The 21,804-nt window shown below is 38.2% G+C and overlaps 1 protein-coding gene across 1 annotated transcript in view; it reads right to left on the bottom strand.

Annotated features, from left to right (window-relative positions):
• The window catches only part of VCAN (versican), a 104,136-nt gene that overhangs the window by 81,380 nt on the left and 952 nt on the right, over window positions 1-21,804 (bottom strand). The window contains 3 exon segments of the mRNA XM_021699572.1: window positions 13,410-13,537; window positions 13,623-13,797; window positions 17,391-17,768. Coding sequence (XP_021555247.1) covers window positions 13,410-13,537; window positions 13,623-13,797; window positions 17,391-17,768 — 681 coding nt within the window.

Below are 21,804 nucleotides of genomic sequence, written 5' to 3'. Positions count from 1 at the left end.
ATTTGGGGGAGTCTGGAGAGCACTTTATCTCTTCTTGGCTGGGAGGACTGTCTGTTCTCCTCTGGGGAATCTGCAGCCACAAAAGTTTACCGCCGGGAAATAGGAAAAAGGGCATATCCCATTATTTAACCTTTCCTTATGGCAAAAAGCAGGATTAAAAAAAGAAATTCTTGACAAGGTTCTCATGAGGATTAAGTTAAACAATAATACAACCAAATAATAAATAGTTTCCTTCCTTACCTTATCTGTGGAGCTACTTCATGGTCAATCTATGGAAATCATTATACTGAATGAGGATATCATTCTCCAGAGGGGCTGCCAGGGTGCCATGCCTGCTTGCTTTCCTCACTGACTCTTAGCTACACTCTTCAAAACTCCCAAGGTCAGTTTCAGGTCCCTAGCAAGACATGTTAATTTCCAAAGCTTATGTAAGAAGCCACAGCTACAGCTATGATCTATGGTTCTACGAGTTCTACAGAGAATAAATGAAAAGTTTTCAGCATCTTCTAGCACCAAACCAAAGTGAATGGAAGTGAGGAGTTTCTGTAATCCAGAATCAATATTTGAATCATTTGCTGACCCATAGTAAGTAGGAAGCTCTTCTAGCTGACACAGAACGTTTTAACGGAATAAGACCAGTATCACTAATTCTTAGATAACTCCCGCTGGTGAAGTATTTTGTAGATTATATGTTGTAAATCCCATTAAAATTAAAAGTCAATATGGGGAGGAGCAAGATGGCAGAGGAGTAGGAGACCTAAATTTCGTCTGGTCCCAGGAATTAAGCTAGATAAGGATCAAACCATTCTGAACAACTACGAACTCAACAGGAGATTGAAGAAAGGAATAGCAGCAACTCTCTGAAGAGACAAGCGACTACTTTCTGGAAGGTATGCAGAGAAGTGAATCGGAGGCGATATTCGGGAAGATAGACGGTGGGGGAGGGGGCCTCCGTCGGCCACTTCTGCCAAGTGACAGAGCAGCGAAGCACAAAATCAGAACTTTTATAAGTCGGCTCCACTGAGGGACATCGCTCCAGCGGCTAAGCGGGGCATGGAACCCTCGTGGGACAGTGTGGTCTCAGGACCGACGGGGTCACAGAGAGACTGGGGGTGCCTGAGTGCAGCAGAGCTCCCAGGTATTGGAGTGGGGAAGCCAGCTGCAGAGACAGAGACGAGGAGCGGGCTCTCAGCTCGGGGTTGCCATAAACCGTGATCTGGGGCACAGTCGGGCCACTGCTCCTCCAGCAGGGACCCAACAAGTGGCAGATCCAGGGAGACTCACCTTCCACTCCTGGGAGGAGCGGCACGGGAACTCACCACAGGGATCTGCTGGGTTTGGAGACTCCACACGGGGTCAGGTGCCAGAGATAGAAACGCTCGGTCACAGGCCAGGGGAGCATGGAGTGCGGCCGGAGACCGGGGAGACGGGAGTGATTGACTACTTTTCTCTGGGGCACACTGAGAAGTCAGGCCCCGAGTTCTCGGCTCCTCTGGAGCAGAGACTGGGAGGCCGCCATTTTCACTCTTGGCCTCCAAAGCTGTACGGAAAGCTTGCAGGGAAAAAAAGCTCCCGAGAGCAAACCCGAGCAGATTACTTAGCCAGACCCCAGCAAGGGCGGGGCAATTCCACCTCCGGCAAAGACATTTGGGAACCACAGCAACAGGCCCCTCCCCCACAAGATCAGCAAGAACAGCCAGCCAAGACCAAGTTTACCAATCAATGAGAACAGCTGAACGGCAGAACTCTAGCGCTAGGGGAATACTGCACATAGAATTCATGGCTTTTTTACCATGATTCTTTACTCTTTCAAAGTTAATTTTTTTAATCTTTTTTTTTAATTTTTCTTTTTCCCTTTTTCAACCAACATCTTATCAATCACTTTTTAAAAAATCTTTTTTATTTTTCATTTTTAGAGTCATATTCTATCCCTTCATTGTAGTTAACCTTATTTTTGATATATATATGTTGTTCTCTCTTTAAAATTTTGGGATACAGTTTCTTCTAACAGACCAAAAGATACCCTAAATCTCTAGTGTATGGCTTTGTTCCAGTCTCCTGCCTGATCACATTCTCTCCCTTTTTTTTTTAATTCCTCTTCTTTCTTTTCTCAACCAACTTCTTATCTGATCAATTCCTTTCAAAAAATCTTTTATAATTTTCATCTTTACAGTCATATTCCATCCCTTCATCTTATTTACCCTTATTTTTATACATATATAAGTTTTTCTTTCTTCAAAAATTTTGGGAGGCAGTTTCTTCTAACAGACCCAAATACACCCAAAATCTAGTGTGTGGCACTGATCTATGCACCAGCCTGATCATATTTGATCATATTCTTTTTTTTTTATCTTTTTCTTTTTTTTTTCTTTTTTCATTCTTTCCCTTTCTTTTCCCCCTCTTTCAGGTCTCTTCTGATTTGTTTAGTGTATATTTTTCTGGGGTCATTGTTACCCTGTTAGCATTTTGTTCTCTCATTCATCTGTTCTCCTCTGGACATAATGACAAGATGGAAAAAATCACCTCAAAAAAAAAGAACAAGAGGCAGTACCGACTGCCAGGGACCTAATCAATACAGATGTCGAAACTTGAGTTCAGAATGACTATTTTAAAGATACTAGCTGGGCTTGAAAAAAGCATGGAAGATTTTAGAGAAACCCTTTCTGGAGAAATAAAAGAACTAAAATCTAACCAAGTCGAAATCAAAAAGGCTATTAATGAGGGCAATCAAAAAAGGAGGCTCTAACTGCTAGGATAAATGAGGCAGAAGAGAGAATTAGTGCTACAGAAGATCAAATGATGGAAAATAAAGAAGCTGAGAAAAAGAGAGATAAACAACTGGATCATGAGGGCAGAATTCGAGAGATAAGTGATACCACAAGATGAAACAATATTAGAATAATTGGGATCTCAGAAGAAGAAGAAAGACAGAGAGGGGCAGAAAGTATATCAGAGCAAATTATAGCAAAGAACTTCCCTAATCTGGGGAAGGAAACAGGCATCAAAATCCAGGAGGCACAGAGAACCCCCCTCAAAATCAATAAAAATAGGTCAACACCCAACATCTAATAGTAAAACTTATGAGACTCAGAGACAAAGAGAAAATCCTGAAAGCAGCTCGGGACAAGAGATCTGTACCCTACAATGGTAGAAACATTAGACTGGCAACAGACCTATCCACAGAGACCTGGCAGGCCAGAAAGGACTGGCGTGATATATTCAGAGCACTAAATGAGAAAAATATGCAGCCAAGAATACTATATCCAGCTAGGCTGTCATTGAAAATAGAAGGAGAGATAAAAAGCTTCCAGGACAAACAAAAACTAAAGGAATTTGAAAACATGAAACTAGCCCTACAAGAAATATTGAAAGGGGTCGTCCTCTAAGCAAAGAGAGAGCCTAAAAGTAACACAGACCAGAAAGGAACACAGACAAGTATATAGTAACAGTCACCTCACAGGTAATACAATGGCACTAAATTCTTATCTTTCAATAGTTACCCGAATGTAAATGGGCTAACCCAATCAAAAGACAAAGGCTATCGGATTGGATAAAAAAGCAAGACCCATCAATATGCTGTCTGTAAGAGACTCATTTTAGACCCAAAGACACCACCAGATTGGAAGTGAGGGGGTGGAAAACCATTTACCATGCTAATGGACACCAAAAGAAAGCTGGGGTGGCAATCCTTATATCAGACAAATTAGATTTTAAATCAAAGACTATAATAAGAGATGAGGAAGGACACATATCATACTTAAAGGATCTATCCAACAAGAAGATCTAACAATTGTAAATATTTATGCCCTTAACATGGGAGCAGCCAATTATATAAGCCAATTAATAACAAAAGTAAAGAAACACATCGACAACAATACAAAAATAGTGGGGGACCTTAACACCCCCCCTCACTGAAATGGACAGATTATCTAAGCAAAAGATCACCAAGGAAATAAAGACTTTAAATGACACACTGGACCAAATGGACTTCACAGATATATTCAGAACATCCCATCCCAAAGCAACAGAATACACATTCTTCTTTAGGGCCCGTGGAACATTCTCCAGAATAGGTCACATCCTAGGTCACAAATCAGGTCTCAACTGGTACCAAAAGACTGGGAACATTCCCTACATATTTTCAGACAACAACGCTTTGAAACTAGAACTCAATCACAAGAGGAAAGTCAGAAAGAACTCAAATACATGGAGGCTAAAGAGCATCCTACTAAAGAATGAATGGGTCAACCAGGAAATCGAAGAAGAATTAACAAAATTCATGGAAACACATGAAAATGAAAACACAACTGTTCAAAATCTTTGGGATGCAGCAAAGGCACTCCTAAGAGAAAAGTATATAGCAATACAAGCCTTTCTCAAGAAACAAGAAAGGTCTCAAATACACAACCTAACCCTACACCTAAAGGAGCTGGGGAAAGAACAGCAAATAAAGCCTAAACCCAGCAGGAGAAGAGAAATAATATAGATCAGAGCAGAAATCAATGAAATAGAAACCAAAAGAACAGTAGAACAGATCAATGAAACTAGGAGCTGGTTCTTTGAAAGAATTAATAAGATTGATAAACCCCTGGCCAGACTTAACAAAAAGAAAAGAGAAAGGAGCCAAATAAATAAAATCATGAATGAAAGAGGAGAGATCACAACCAACACCCAAGAAATACAATTACAAGAACATATTATGAGCAACTATATGCCAGCAAATTAGATGATCTGGAAGAAATGGATGCATTCCTAGAGATGTATAAACTACCAAAACTGACCAGGAAAATAGAAAACCTGAACAGACCTATAACCACTAAGGAAATTGAAGCAGTCATCAAAAATCTCCCAACAAACAAAAGCCCAGGGCCAGATGGCTTCCCAGGGGAATTCTACCGAACATTTCAAGAAGAATTAATACCTATTCTTCTGAAACTGTTCCAAAAACTAGAAATGGAAGGAAAACTTCCAAACTCATTTTATGAGGCCACCATTACCTTGATCCCAAAACTAGACAAAGACCCCATCAAAAAGGAGAATTACAGACCAATATCCTTGATGAACATGGATGCAAAAATTCTCAACAAAATAGGATCTCACCCAGCCAATAGGATCCAACAGTACATTAAAAGGATTATTCACCACAACCAAGCAGGATTTATCCCTGGGCTGCAAGGTTGGTTCAACATCTGCAAATCAATCAGTGTGATACAATACCTTAATAAAAGAAAGAACAAGGACCATATGATCCTCTCAATAGATGCAGAAAAAGCATTTGACAAAGTACAGCATCCTTTCTTGATCAAAACTCTTCAGAGTATAGGGATAGAGGGTACATACCTCAATATCATAAAAGCCATCTATGAAAAACCCACAGCGAATATCATTCTCAATGGGGAAAAACTGAGAGCTTTCCCCCTAAGGTCAGGAACACGGCAGGGATGTCCACTATCACCACTGCTATTCAACATAGTATTAAAAGTCCTAGCCACAGCAATCAGACAACAAAAAGAAATAAAAGGCATCCAAATCAGCAAAGAAGAAGTCAAACTCTCATTCTTTGCAGATGATATGATACTTTATGTGGAAAACCCCAAAGACTCCACCCCAAAACTGCTAGAAATCATACAGGAATTCAGTTAAGTGGCAGGATATAAAATCAATGCACAGAAATCAGTGGCATTTCTATACACCAACAACAAGACAGAAGAAAGAGAAATTAAGGAGTCGATCCCATTTACAATTGCACCCAAAACCATCAGATACCTAGGAATAAATCTAACCAAAGAGGCAAAGGATCTGTACTCAGAAAACTATAAAATACTCATGAAAGAAATTGAGGAAGACACAAAGAAATGGAAAAATATTCCATGCTCATGGATTAGAAGAACAAATATTGTGAAGATGTCAATGCTACCTAGAGCAATCTACACATTTAATGCAATCCCTATCAAAATACCATCCACTTTTTTCAAAGAAATGGAACAAATAATCCTACAATTTGTATGGAACCAGAAAAGACCCCGAATAGCCAGGGGAATGTTGAAAAAGAAAAGCAAAGCTGGCAGCATCATAATTCCGAACTTCAAGCTCTATTACAAAGCTGTAATCATCAAGACAGTATGGTACTGGCACAAAAACAGACACAAAGATCAATGGAACAGAATAGAGAGCCCAGAAATGGACCCTCAACTCTATGGTCAACTCATCTTCGACAAAGCAGGAAAGAATGTCCAATGGAAAAGAGATAGTCTCTTCAACAAATGGTGTTGGGAAAATTGGACAGCCACATGCAGAAGAATGAAACTGGACCATTTCCTGACACCACACACAAAAATAAACTCCAAATGGTTGAGAGACCTCAATGTGAGACAGGAGTCCATCAAAATCCTAAAGGAGAACACAGGCAGCAACCTCTTCGACCTCAGCTGCAGCAACTTCTTCCTAGAAACATCACCAGAGGCAAGGGAAGCAAGGGCAAAAATGAACTATTGGGACTTCATCAAGATAAAACGCTTTTGCACAGCAAAGGAAACAGTCAACAAAACCAAAAGACAACCGACAGAATGGGAGAAGATATTTGCAAATGACACATCAGATAAAGGGCTATTATCCAAAATCTTTAAAGAATTTACCAAACTCAACACCCAAAGTACAAATGATCCAATCAGGAAATGGGCAGAAGACATCAACAGACATTTTTTCCAAAGAAGACATCCAAATGGCCAACATACACATGAAAAAGTGCTCAACATCACTCAGAATCAGGGAAATCCAAATCAAAATCTCAATGAGATACCACCTCACACCAGTCAGAATGGCTAAAATTAACAAGTCAGGAAATGACATATGTTGGCAGGGATGTGGAGAAAGGGGAACCCTCCTACACTGTTGGTGGGAATGCAAGCTGGTGCAGCCACTCTGGAAAACAGTATGGAGGTTCCTCAAAAATTGAAAATAGAGCTACCTACGACCCAGCAATTGCACTACTGGGTATGTACCCCAAAGATACAAATGTAGTGATCCAAAGGGGTACATGCACCCTGATGTTTATAGCAGCAATGTCCACAATAGCCAAACTATGGAAAGAGCCAAGATGTCCATCGAGAGATGAATGGATAAAGAAGACGTGGTATATATATAATGGAATATTATGCAGCCATCAAAAGGAATGAAACCTTGCCATTTGCAACGATGTGGATGGAACTGGAGGGTATTATGCTGAGCGAAATAAGTCAATCAGAGAAAGACATGTATCATATGATCTCACTGACAGGAGGAATTCTTAATCTCAGGAAACAAACTGAGGGTTGCTGGAGTGGTGGGGGGTGGGAGGGATGGGTGGCCAGGTGATAGACATTGGGGAGGGTATGTGCTATGGTGAGCGCTGTGAATTGTGTAAGACTGTTGAATCACAGACCTGTACCTCTGAAACTAATACATTATATGTTAAAAAAAAGAAGATAGTAGGAAGGGAAAAATGAAGGGGGGGAATTCGGAGGGGGAGACAAACCATGAGAAACTATGGACTCTGAGAAACAAACTGAGGGTTCTAGAGGGGAGGGGGGTGGGTTGGCCTGGTGATGGATATTAAAGAGGGCACGTACTGAATGGAGCACTGGTTGTTATACGCAAACAATGAATCATGGAACACTACATCAAAAACTAATGATGTAATGTATGGTGATTAACATAACATAATAAAATAAAAGAAAGAAAGAAACAAAATTAAAAGTCAATCTGAGAATCTATCGCAGGAAATCACACAATTTCCAGATTTGATATCTGATTTCTATCCAATCAAAGCCTCCAAAAAAGCCTGAACCTTTAAGCCCTGCTTAAGTTCTGTTTAAGGACATTCGGGCCTTCACCTAAATTTTTAGCTTTGCATATCTAAAGGGAATCATATGATAACAAAAAGGAAAGGTTATTTTTTGGTTTTAGGCCAGACACAAGGATGGCATAGAAGTATTACACAGTTATGAAGGTGATAGAACTATCTTTGATTTTGACATGCGGAAGCAGTATAAAAATTAAGTGCTAAATTGTGAATAGGGACAAAGGAACCAATCCCAGAGGGGATGACTGGCTAGGGTGGCAAGAAAGGGAAAAATTACTGTGAGAAGCTGGAAAAGAGAAAATGTATCGCTAGGAAGGAATTCTTTCTAAGAGACACCATGGAGAAGAGTGAGAGGAGCAATTCAAAGAGAAAAATTAGCATCATGGTGATCAAATAAAGATGAGAAAAAATAGATTCTTAGTAAATTCACAAAGTGAAGCATTTTTTTCAAATATTATAGAAATGGAAGGGTAGTAGTAATTGTATTCCAAAAGAGACAAAGTCTGAAAAAAATAATGCATTTACCACCAAGTATTTCTTGAGTAACTATTATGTTCGTATTAATGGAATAGGTCCTTCATTGAGATTGAGAGAGGTAGAGAAGATGTTTATGGCCTTATCTCTACAGGCAGTTACAGAAGTTTTGCAAAACAAAACTAACAGATCACATTTTGTATTTGGTGACTATATAGCAACTAAAGGACAATTAAACACCAAACATGTGGAAGAGGGAGTTCAGACTACGGAAATCATGTGATCTGGAGGAGCCAAAGATGGGCTCTCGGAAGCAGTAAGTTTTCAGGTACAGGGAAGAGCAGAGTGTTGGAAAGCTGAGGGGTATGTGTTCTCTGAGAGGACCAAAGCAGAACTGCAGGTGGGAGCAAACACAGGGTCTGTGGAGGGCTGGTGCACGTGTCATGTTGGAAAGAGGGAAACAAGGTTGAATTGGTTACCCTCTAGCCAGGTTTGGGGGACTTCAAAGATTATGCAGAGTTTATGCTTGAGGAGGAAGACGACAGAAAATTCACCACGGGATTTTGAATAGGAGAAGAACATGGACACAGTGTTCAAGCTCTTTGATGGTTGTAAAACAGGCCCCTTGAAGGTCTGTTAAAGGCATAGGGATTATCTGTGAGAATCAAAACCAGAGATGAGACACGGAAATGATTCACAAACTAGAAACATGGGTATGGAAATCAGAAGAGAATTCAGGGGTAAACATGCAAAACTAGAAACTAACATTTCCATTTTCACTTATTTGTTATTTTGGTGTACTTTCATGCCCCATTCATCCTACAAGGCATTTGATGTACAGTTTACCTACAAGAACAAGTATGACATTATACAAACTAATAAGGAAATTGGAGCAATGAAAATTTGGGAAGCAAGTAGAATAGCGATTAAGCCTGGAGAGGGGTGAAGTTATCCAAGGGGTAAGTGCAAAGCAAGGCGAGTAGAATGGGCACTTTTAGTTTGCAGGTTAATTCAGTAATTCACACATTTATGTGATTCCATCTATGGAGCATGGACATAGTGGGGATATACATAAGCCACAGTCTTAGGGGAGAGACAGAGACAAAGCAAACCTTTGGGGGTGGTTAGTCATATATTCAAGGTTTGGAGATGTAAAGGTGAGAAAAATCAACTAGGAGTTAGGAAGAGGATATGAGATGAAGGAGACAGCCCATAGTACAGACACATCAAAGTGCTGGGAACCTTATGTGAAAGCCAGGAAATCAGAATAGTAGGGTAGTAGTTATTCCAGGAGAGGTAATAGCCACAGGGTAGGGTTACATAGAAAATATAGGCCATAGAAGGATGAGATGTAAGTCCCCAAGGGTGCCTATATCAGAGGAGCAAGAAGCTCCTAGATCAATCATTCGTCAGGTCTAGGGACGAGACTGGAAGTATTGACTCACTTGCAAGGAAACTAAGCAGGTCACCCGTGACAATGAAAGCAGACTGACCTCACCTACCACCATTCTTTCCAACATTCTCTTATCTATCTTATTTACAATAGTTTTTTGTTTGTTTTTTGTTTTATTTTGTTTTGCTATGACACACATACTTCCTATCAAACGGCCAGTTTTCAGCACAGAATGCATTAATTCACAAAGCACTCTCAGAATTATTTAAATCTCCCACTAGCATGACCTCCTATGAGGAATCAGATACCAGATTGATTCCTGAACACTGTTAGTCAAGAATATAATATTCTAATCAGAGAATAAACTTATTTTATACTATTTAGGAGGGATAACACAGGAATTCTGGTTTTGTCACTGTATTAATTTTAATTCTTAGTAATATTCAAGTAATATTCAAGCAATTTATCGTATTCAAAATGCCTTGACATGAAAGTCATCCTTCTTCATAAAATGAGCCATTTCCAGTTCTTTTCTATACACTTCAAAGTACCAGGACTCAGACTTTGACAGAACATTGCAGTCAGAACATCTCAGAAAAATTCTAGTTTTAAGAACACTCCAGAGAAGAAATTTTACAGTCTGTCAGGATTATTTCTACATTTTGCAGTATTATCAGAAAATTTTTCCATATATTGAACCTAATTCACAGAGTTGCAATTTTAAGTCATTTATTCTTTTTATGAATTCAGTGGAAATAAAGAACCTTTCATATATCCATAAGCTATTATTTATTGAGCACTTACTTTGAGACACGCACTGTGATAAAAGCTTTACACGTTAACTTGCTTCATTTTCATACCCTGATTAAAAAGTAAGTATTCTAATTGTCGCTATGACAGAGAAGAAGAAACTGAAACAGAGGTAAAGCCTTGTTTAGGATCTCACAACTAGTAAGTGACAGAGCTGGGATTCAGTTGAGGTCCTTCCTGTTCTTAATTACAGGGACCTTATCTACCTCCCCAGACTCCTCTCTCAGCATTGTCTTTACCACTCCTAAATAACGCCAGTCCTTTACTCAATTTTCCGAACTGTATGATCATCTCAACTCTATTCTAAATGCTCTCAAAGTTCTCCAAACCTATGTTTCCAGGAAACCCAAATTAAACTTCCTAATAAGGAACCCTCTCAATGTTTTCCAAAGCTACCTCACCAGGAAACACAGATTAAACTTTCTAATAAGGATTATTTTGTGATTATCTTAATTTCTAGATTTCCTACTTCAGAATCTTAATTCCCTTAATTTCTTGGTAATAGTGCTCTGTTACCGAATCATGGCTAATAAGCCACCACAATGTCTAGACCATTTCCAAAAATACAGGCTCATACTGGAATTCTGGCTTGTGGATATAGCTAATATAACTGCTGTTTTACATTTACTAGGTTATTTTTAAAAATAGAATTGAATATTATATTAGTATGTATAACTGTGCTATAATCACCATCTTAGAATAAGAACCAGATTAGTTTTTTTTCTCCCTAAACTAGCTGGATTTAATAGAGTATAATTATTTGAATTTTATAAAGAAATACATACAACAGAATGAATATGACATTATAAAACAAGAAGAAAAAAAAGAGGGTTGACATTCTGTTAACTAAATGCCTTTCATTTTAAATGACTAAATTAAAACAAAATTAATTACCGTTTTAAACTATGCTTCATTTTACACTTAATTGACTTTTTCATTAGGCCACCTGGAATATTTGGCTTCTGATCGAAAGTTATTGCACCTTAGTTCGTAACTGGATATTTTTTCCATCACATGCACTCTGATTGCATCAATATCTCTATTTTTTACTGGCGCTCACACACACACTTGGCTGTCAAAAATACAATAAAATATAGGTGGCAATTATGATACCCCTGAATATAGTAATAAATCTCTCTTATGAGGAATTTTGGCTTACTTTCAAATAATCTGTCATTGATGTGGCAATTGAAACATCAGATGTAACTTTATATAGTCAACTTTCCACAAGAGTTTTTATCAATTCAAAGTTCAGCCAATGGCCTTTACTTCAAAGAGAGGCATACACTTCAGTAAAGGAAGGAGACAGACGTTTACAAGAGTGATCTTGTGATCTTCCTCATTCATCGCCAGTCGCAAAGGCCTCTCTAACCTCCCCCACCACACCAGTCCAATTTCAGGTCAAGAGAGAAAAAAACAGTGTCCAGAGATTTGCAAATTATTCCAAGGGACAAAAAACACGGAAGAAAAAATTTCCAGAACAATGTCACTGTAAACATACTGAATATCCTTCAGAACTGTTAAATTCCTTCTATAAAACAATGAAAAACCTTGTTACTCTGCTCACAGAAATTTCAGTCAGTGCTTGAATTAGTAATTATACTGATTCTTCTGCCTTTCTCTTTCAACTTTTATGTGCCCAAATAAAAACATTCAAATTCTGTGTATATATACATATATTTTAAATTCAAAATTCAATATATATATCACATATATATCATAGGTTGGATTTTGTATGTTTTCCCTTCGTCCCTATGCAAAAATGGAAATGGTTAGCATCTGAAGTTCTACTTTAGAAAATACATTTACCAGTTTTAAAGGACAGTTATAATAAGAATGTTAAGATGTTAGAGAACCCCACTTAAGCAGCCTTCTGGTAAGCCAGGCTTCTTATTCAAATTTGGTCAGGGCATTAGGAAAATATAAGCTGCTTAGTTTGTAGCTTTCAGTCTCTGAGGTGGTTTATTCAATTCACAGAATCATAGAATTTTAATGTTGGAAGGGACCATGGAAATTATCTAGTCCAACCTCTTTATTTTACGCATAAGAAAATTGAGATTATCCTTTCTATATGCACCCAGCCAAAATTAAAAGAGTAACTCAATTCAGAACTCCCCCTTATATATTTAGACTTTAAGCTGCCTGTTAATACAAAGGAGACTCCATTTCAAAAGTTACAGAAACTTCTGTTCCATGCGTCTTACAATAAAACTGTACTGTGCCCCTTGGATGCCACTATTGAACTCATACTTGTCTTTAAGAACCTCTAACTCATGCCAAGTGAGAGATGATTGTGCCAAAATCAATCAGGCTGTAAGCATCTTAAAAGCAAGGCCTTTATCCTCCCTGGCTTCATATCCCTAACAACTAGCAGAGCACCCAGCATACGGTCGGTGGTTTCTTTAATGAATGAACAATTGCCCTGAATATTAGTGCAGCAAAGTTAACAGGAAAAGAAGTAAAACCTGACAGTCCCTCCTGGGCTAGTTTCAGCTATTTAGTTGAGCTTCAGGGTGTTTATCAGCACTTGGATTCACAGTGGTTTGTCATCACAGGACTTTACCTGAAGTTCTCACAAGAATAGGTACCACCCATACAGCTTTCTATTCTTAAGGCTCTAAAAGTGTATTGGAAACAGTCCAACAGCAGCATGCCTGAAAGAAAACCTGCCATTAACTGAAGACATTTCTAACCTGCATAACCATTTGCACACTCCTCCTTCTCTTTCCACTTTAATTTAAGCTTATTTTACCACAATCATATGGTCATTTAAACTAAATGCTGCTGCTTGGAATCCAAACAAGTATGAAAACTTGCTCTAGTCCTACGTGCTCCCAGTCTGTCTTCAATTTCCTGAGTTCGAAGGAAGCATTAGAAATTTAAACATCGTACCATCCAGGTGGTCCACGTAGCAGTACACGTCGTAAGTTTCATGAGGCGAACGGAATCCGTAAGTCCTGACTCCTTCCTTCCCCATCATATCTCCGTAACAGCCTACTCGGGGAGCCCGGATGGGATACCTGGGGAAATAAAAGACTAGTCAATAGCACTTGATTCTTCCTCTCAGATGAATGAATTACAGCCTGAGGCCCCCAGACCTCTCACCGGACAGTCTGATCAGCCAGCCAGCCTGCGTCACACTGCTCAAATCCATCTTCATAGGCGGCATAGAGCTGCTCTGGGGTTGCTATGACTGCTCCAACATCCAAACAAGCCTTCTGTGCCGCCTCAAAATTCAGAGTATACCTGCTGGTCGCCGCTCTGTAGTGAAACACAACCCCTGCCAAGAGAGCAGCAAGCATTTACAGGCAGGTTAAAATATCCCACCATACTTTGCAAAGTTTTTTACTGGCGCAATACATCAAAGTCATTGCTCACATGGTATAACACTATGGTGATCCTTTATTTTCACTTGGTGTAGCACCACACAGAATTATGGTGATGTGAGGAGCCCTAGAAATGCCATTCATCCAGGTGTCCTATTCTGCTCCATTAGGAAGTTTCCTGGTCAGGAATGTTCTATTCTCATGAAGACAATCTAAGAAAAAGATTTAAGCCACTAAATCCCAAGTGGTGGAGAGTTGTTCTAATTACAGGTAGTCTTCACATTATCATGGGGAGACTGGACAACTAAAGGGAGTTGGTGCTGCAGGAGATACAAAGAGTTAAGGGGGTCACAGGATCAACTTGCCCTACTTCATGATTTTACCCGGGGCCGACTCAACAGAAGCCCGTGGAACATTCACTAACACCACTTCCTCCAAACATAAAACATTTGAGATATTTACTTCCAGAAATAATGTACTAAGATGGCAAAGACAATGGACTGTGTATGAGTGAGAGCTTGTTCCAGTCCCTAATTTGTTCCTTAACCATATATTGTTAATCTCCCCCACCATAAAGTATAACGGATATTGCTTACGTTATCTGATATAAAAGTCAAATTATGTAAAGGCTTTAAAAATGTTGGATAGGCTACTAGACACTACCCAATGTTTATCATATTCACCATATGACTAGCATAACTGAGGGTTTCCACTAAGACAGATAAAATGTATGATTTTTATCCCAAAGAAGGCCTGAAGTAAAGTTCCTAAGACTCCCCTGAGTTGAAGCTAGGCATCTCAGTACTTGCTTCAAATTCCACTCTGCTGTATGTTAGCAGTTGCATAATCTAGTGGTTCTTGAATGGTGCTCCAGGGCTCAAGGAATTGTCAAAGGGCTGAGGGAAGAGCAGCGGGGGGGGGGGGGGGTGGAGCTCCCCCCAACTTCAACAGGAGCATCTTTATTTTTAACTGGAGTAAATACGGTGACTCATTTCTACAAGACTGCAAAGTGAGTCACAGTAAGTACCTGGGAAGTCATTGGAAAATAGAAATTGGGGCAACTGGGTCTTATGGATGAGAATTTATTAAGAGTTGCACTGCCGGGGCGCCTGGTTTGCTCAGTCAGTTGAGTGTCTGACTCTTGATTTCAGCTCAGGTCATGATCTTAGAGTTGTGAAATTGAGTCTGGTGCCAGGTTCCACGCTCAGTGCAAGTCTGCCTGGGATGCTCTCCTTCTCCCTCAGTCCCTCACCCCACTCACACTCTCACTCTCTCTCAAATAAATAAATAAATAAATCTTTTTTTTTTTTTAAAGAAAAGGTCATATTGCCTAAGACCACTTTTTTTTGTTATGCAGCATGAACTTTGGTTTCCAAGATACCTTCCACTGTCTTTTTATTCCTAGTAATTCCCTGGGGTTGACAACAGTCTATATCCCAAAGCCTGACTTAAGAGACTGTCTTCCACATGCCCATCCTTAGATTGTCTCCTTCTCCCGAGACAGGTATGTGCCAATAAAATAACTACAGGGTGACAAACTAGCCATGTCATAGATAAGCACCTCTGATAAGTGTCAACTCAAAAAGACCTGCACAGTCACCGAGTAGATGTACTGACAATTAACATTCATTTTCCCATTTCTGATATTGCAACGAAAAATTCATCACATGCCTTTCAGAAAATCTGTACCTCTATAGAACTACAATAAAATTGCCAGGAAGTATATATTGTGCTATCTGGTAAGTATGAGATAGTTTATAATGATCTCTAAGGCTTAAGCAAGAATTGAAACAGTTTTAAATTAGTCTTATGTTGATCAAAGCTTCAAATAGTCCTCTTGGTAATTAAAAATCTTCCATGTGCACTGAAGACTGGCAGTAAGGGGGCACAAAGGGGCCTCTAAGAGCAGGGCAGGGCATATCAGTCGGTATAAGTATCTGCAATTGTTGGGATAATTTGAAGACCTCATGGGGCTAAGGAGATTAAGTGGAGGATTTTCATTGTTTAAGAGGGGCAAGGGGCAAATCCATTGCTAATTCTTTAATGATGAAAATAGTAAGAAATTGTTAAACTCCTTTTGGGATTTTAAAAACATATATATAAATTATACATAGTGTGTATCTACCACCACTATATATATTTATAATTTATTAATAATCTGTATGTTTATACAAGATATAAATATAATACACACAAACATACAAACACACACACAAAGAGAAATAGAAAAATATCACTAGAGCAAAACAGTCCTAGGCTAACTAAAATAAATAATAAAAAGGTTAAAAGAATGAAGAGCCCAGAATATTTAGTGGATGCCTGGACAATATAAAAATAGATTGGAAGGAGAGAGAAACAGAATCTGAACATAAAAGGATGTACAGAAAATTAATTCGTTGCATCTGAAATTCAAAGTATTTCCTTTTGGCTACACAAGAAAGTTTTAATAAAACCCTTTGTATATATTTCTGAAAGGTAAATATTTTACAGGGAAATGGAGGGATGGAAGAAAAATCTGTTCCATCATGTTTGGGTATTAGAATTTTGCTTAATAACTTGCCAAAATATTCTGTTTCCAAGAGCTATGGTATTATGTGTGTACCCAATTAAAGCGATTTTTCTTTGCTTTGTCTCCTAACTTAAATTCAAATGACATATAAACCACCACAGAAAAGGGGCTAAAATGAAAATGCCTCATTGCAAGACTTAATGTATAACAGCTAGCATATTACCTTTAAAAAAAAATTCACTGAGCTTTATTTTGATCCAATTCAAATGTTTATTAAGTCTGGTCTTTCTAAGGCACTGTGAAAGGTACCATGATACTTATTAAGTGCTTCATTTTTTCAATGTAAGATGGAATTTATATTTCTTAAGAACAAACTCAAAGGTTTTAATAATCATGCTAGGACAGCGAGAAAAAAGGAGAAAAGGTAGCATGTGAGTATGTGTGTGTGTGTATATGTGCATACACACATATTGTAAAAATTAAACTGTAGATCAGTCTTTATGGTCTTAAAAAGTATCATTGAGGGGCGCCTGGGTGGCTCAGTCCTTAAGCGTCTGCCTTCGGCTCGGGTCATGATACCGGGGTCCTGGGATCGAGTCCCACATCGGGCTCCCTGCTCGGCGGGAAGCCTGCTTCTCCCTCTCCCACTCCCCCTGCTTGTGTTCCTTCTCTCGCTGTCTCTCTCTCTGTCAAATAAATAAATAAAATCTTAAAAAAAAAAGTATCATTGATAGGTCTCAATAATGAAGTAATAATTCTTGAGCTATTTATCATGTCTTGAGGTATTCATCATTTCCGCAATACTGCACTTGCTCTTGACTGTATTGAGTCAGGGAAGTTGCTGTGCAAAAAGTCACCTTCCTTGACCCTTGAAGAAATAACAGCTCATTTTTGGTGAAAGGTATGAACTGTTGAAATGACTGATATTTCTTGCACTTGCCCAAACCCAGAACTATAGTTACTTTGGGTACAGTTTCACAACACTTCTGAACCAGGTATCATGTTACACTACTGTCTTCCAGACTTAGAAAGCCTTACCATCCACCGCCAATGACACCATGTCTTGTGTGTCTTCAATCCCGTACATGACGTCGCAGCGGTAGAGACCTGCGTCACTGGCGCGCAGTTTGACCATGGTGAGTGAGGCATCACCCACGACCTCGGAATGTGTGGGCACGGACACTCTTCCTTGATAGCCTTGACCAATCTTGATATTCCCATTTTGGGCTACAAGAACCGTAGTCTCCTTCAGATCTTTTCCATTCTTGTCCAATTCAATCTTAGACCATTTGATTCTGAGAAATTCGCTGGAGGTGTTGTAACTGGGTGGTAAGGTAGGCAGGGTTGAAAAATGACAAGGTAGGTTGACTTTTCCAGAGAGGGAGCCCTTAACAGGTGGGCTTTCTTCCACTTTGACTAGAAGAAAGAGAAAATACCAAATTAACAGTCCTAGAAAACTCAACTGAGTCTATTAAATAAGTGAATGGATAAGAAACCCTTGCCTTGGTTTGGTTACATCTTCAATATGTGAGATAATTAGAATGATTTTATATATAAAGAATAGTATACAATTTTAATAATGTTTTGCAACAAAGACAGGGATTCATAATGCTCATTTTTATGTACTAAAAATATGGCATTTATTTTGAAGTATTTGTAACTTAGGGTTCAACACGAACAAAATAGGTGATAGAATAAGGCATGTATAGGAAGGCAGAGACTAGAATCAGTAATGCAGGTTTCAAAGACTGGACCGATGTTAGGAAGAGCAGTTGAAAGGCAAATTTATATCTACAGGTCAGAAGAGGAAAAACATTTAAGATAACTGCCATATTACCTTAGAGGAAATGAAAATAAAATGCAAAGAGGAAGCAAAAATTTTAAAAATGTACTTTAGTAGACTGGAGCAAGAGGAAGTTTAACACTTGAAGGACCCTCATTTGGTTCAGTGTTCGAACCAAAGGCTTTCATCATAATGACAAATCCAGCTGCAATCATTTTGCAGTGAAACATTACCTCTCAATTGTATCCTGGGGGGAAATTTTGGTCTGTTTATCTAACCCACCTAGAGTATTAATCTGCATAATGTCTTTCTGTTTAAGCCCTTAAACTTTTAATAAGAAAGAATACCTTGACTGCAATTTAACACTATCACATGCAAAAAAAAAAAACCTGTTCTTTTACTCTTACAGGAATTCATACCCCTTTCTTTCCTACCCCCCATCTTCTAGTTCCTACAAATTGGCTAGACAATGTGTTGGCAATAACAATAGAAATTATGTCAATACACAAGCAGTCCTACTTCATGAAAATATGATGAACAAGTTAACAGTAGCCTTCAGATGGAGTGAAATAATATTTCTTAATTAACAAAATGCCGTGTGTCTAACACCTAGTGTGTGTTAGTAGTCAAGGTATTGGTAACATGCATCTCAATATAAACATGCATCAGAAATTATATAGCTGTCAACACAGCACTGAGGATTCAGTTGCGGATAAGTCATTTTGAAAACTGCAGGAAGATAAGGAGATATTATGGACTTTAAGAAAAAAATACTTTTGGGGCGCCTGGGGGGCTCAGCCGTTAAGCGTCTGCCTTCCGCTCAGGTCATGATCCCAGGGCCCTGGGATGGAGCCCCGCATCGGGCTCCCTGCTCCGCGGGAAGCCTGCTTCTCCCTCTCCCACTCCCCCTGCTTGTGTTCCCTCTCTCGCTGTGTATCTCTCTGTCAAATAAATAAATAAAATCTTTAAAAAAAAAAAAAGAAAGAAAAGAAAAAAATACTCTCTACTATTAAAGACTGAAATTTAACTTCAAGATGACTGGCCTATAAAACCTTTTATATGATACAAATAAATCTAAAATAATCAATACAGTATTATATTTACAGTATTTGATAGAAATCACTCACATATTTCTAATTTATAATGGTCATTGTTGTCATGCATTTCTTTGTCATCTTACTAATCTATATATAACTTGTTCCAAAACAGGATTTAAGGCACTTAACAAAATTAAATAAAAATAAAATATACTATTAACTGCACTAAGTTAGTCTTTAAGATGTTACTAAGATCATTATCATCTTAGAATATAGTATCAAGGGGACAATTCCATTCTATTAAATCCTTGGCTGACAAAATAAATTATCTCACTTAAAGTGAACCCTCAGAGTGAAACTAGTCCAATCACTTTCTACAGATGCTCCACTGAGAGGAAGTGACATTCAAGCTCCCAGCTGGCCGGTTACATACCTGGGTGGTGAGAAGGAAAGTCTCCTCACAACTAATCAAGGGATCTTTCAGCTTTGGTATTTATTGGGTTTTTCATTGTCCCTAAATTAGTTTTAGTTCCTTTGCAGAGTCTAGACCCATCCTATTTCTATCCCATCCTATTTCTATCCCATCCTATTTCTTTAATTGCTATCTGCATTGGCAGCTCTTAGTAATTTCATGATCTTTTAAATAAATCTATAAAGTCCACAGGGGACTCCCTACCTGATTCATAATCCTTTAATTTGGGCCCCATTAGGGAGATGATGACGACACAAAGATTTTTTTTTTTTTTGCCAAGAATAGGGGTTCTGAGAAGGGAAAGGGTGAGAATTCTATGATCTAAAAATCTCCTAATTTACATTTATCATATGTTCTAGGAAATCCCATCTTCCTTCCTGAAGAATTATTTAGATGATTAACTTCACCACAAATAAAGTATTGCTCTTTTAATGGAAAATAAACAGCTTTACCATCAACCTCAATTATGATATAAATTATGAGATTCTTTATCATTTCCCTAAAAAATGAATTTAAGATAAATGATGTTCAATTCTGTAATATTTATTACTAAATTATAATTCTTTTCACAATTTTAGATGTGTAGAGGCAGATATGAGAGTCAGTCAAATCTATCCATTTGGGTGGTTTTTGAAACTCAGAGCATTGCTCAATAACTGTGCTGTTATGAAAAAATATATTGGAACAAAATGATGTCAAAAGGCAAATTTCCCAAGGGTTATTTATTGTTCTAGATGTTTATAGATACAAGAAAATTAAAAGCTTCAGTTGGATATAAATATATATTCATGTAGAATCCAGTCTTAACAACAGGATTAACAAGAAGCTGTGTGGTCAAGTCTTTTGTGTATAAAATTTTGAGTCTTAATGCACTGGGTCGCAAGAACTAAGTTCACTGAATCTAAATATTTTAAGGAAGAAATTTAGTAGTTCAGAAGATTATGTTTATAGACCATGCATGTTTTTAAAAAATGCTACCTGCAAGAACTTGTCTGAAATTGTGAACAATGCAAGTTATAAAAATGAATGTTAACAAAAAGTTCACTGTTCCCACCAGATGGTTTGTGGTCCAAATGAGTATATTGAGGGAGAAATCTCTGAATAATGAATGATCATTTACCTTTCATTCTTTGTCAGTAAATTCTGTGGAGAAGAATGACGTAAATTCCATCTACACAATTTGACCAAACACACAAACACACACACACACACCTTAGCCAAATAAATGTCAGATTGAGAATATGGGAATTTATTACTCTCTCAGGTGATAAATATCACTCTCTTGTTCATTCATTTACTCATAACTGTGCATGACTCATTTACTGATATTAGAGGAATATCCAAACAACCAAGTCAACACTAGATAATCAATATAATAAGTATTGTTAAAGCACAGACCTCTTCATGCATTAAAATAAAGCCAATAACCAGGAGACAAGGTATTCATTAATATTAGTTATTGATCTTTTGAGTGCTTAGGAATAAGCAGAGAAAAGCTTAAGATGAAAATACTTGTGTTGACTCATAGCAAGTTACTGCAGTGTATCACACTATGAACTTGGCAACTCTGCTTTATGTGGATCTTATGTTTTCAACTCTTGCCCCTCATATGAAAAAATTAAATTCTTCTGAAATCAGCCCCCAACTAATTACATCTCTTAATCATGATCACATATGTACAAAGAACTTGATTCTTGGCCTAACGTATAATACAGTGGTTAAGAGCATGGACTATGGAGCCTGACTGCCCAGGTTCAACTCCAGGCTCCATAACTAAACTGCTATATAATCTTCTACATTAGCTATGCCTCCAAAGCTTTTGATAATACAGTTTCCTCATCTGCCAAATGGGGAGAATAGAAGCATCTGTCTCACTGGAAAGTTAAGATTCAATAAATTTACTATGTAAAATACTCAGAAGAAGGCCTGACATGTAGAAATCATTCAATATTGCTAGCTATAATTATTATTATTTTAAAAAACCGTCAAGGGGCTATATCATAAGTGTTTTGGGTTTTTTCCCCATTGTTTGTGTGAGTTCTTTCTTTGTTTTAAGCAGAAAGTCTAAACTCTAAGTGTCCCTCAAGGTTCTCCCCCTCTTTTCTCTATTATTCCTCTTCTGTTACTACCCATCTAAACCAACTCCATTTTCCATATTTC

This window comes from Neomonachus schauinslandi, chromosome 7 (genome assembly GCF_002201575.2).
Source record: "Neomonachus schauinslandi chromosome 7, ASM220157v2, whole genome shotgun sequence".
Taxonomy (NCBI): Eukaryota; Metazoa; Chordata; class Mammalia; order Carnivora; family Phocidae; genus Neomonachus; species Neomonachus schauinslandi.
The sequence above is the reverse complement of the archived record's forward strand: the minus strand, read 5'-3'. Positions and strand labels throughout refer to the sequence as shown.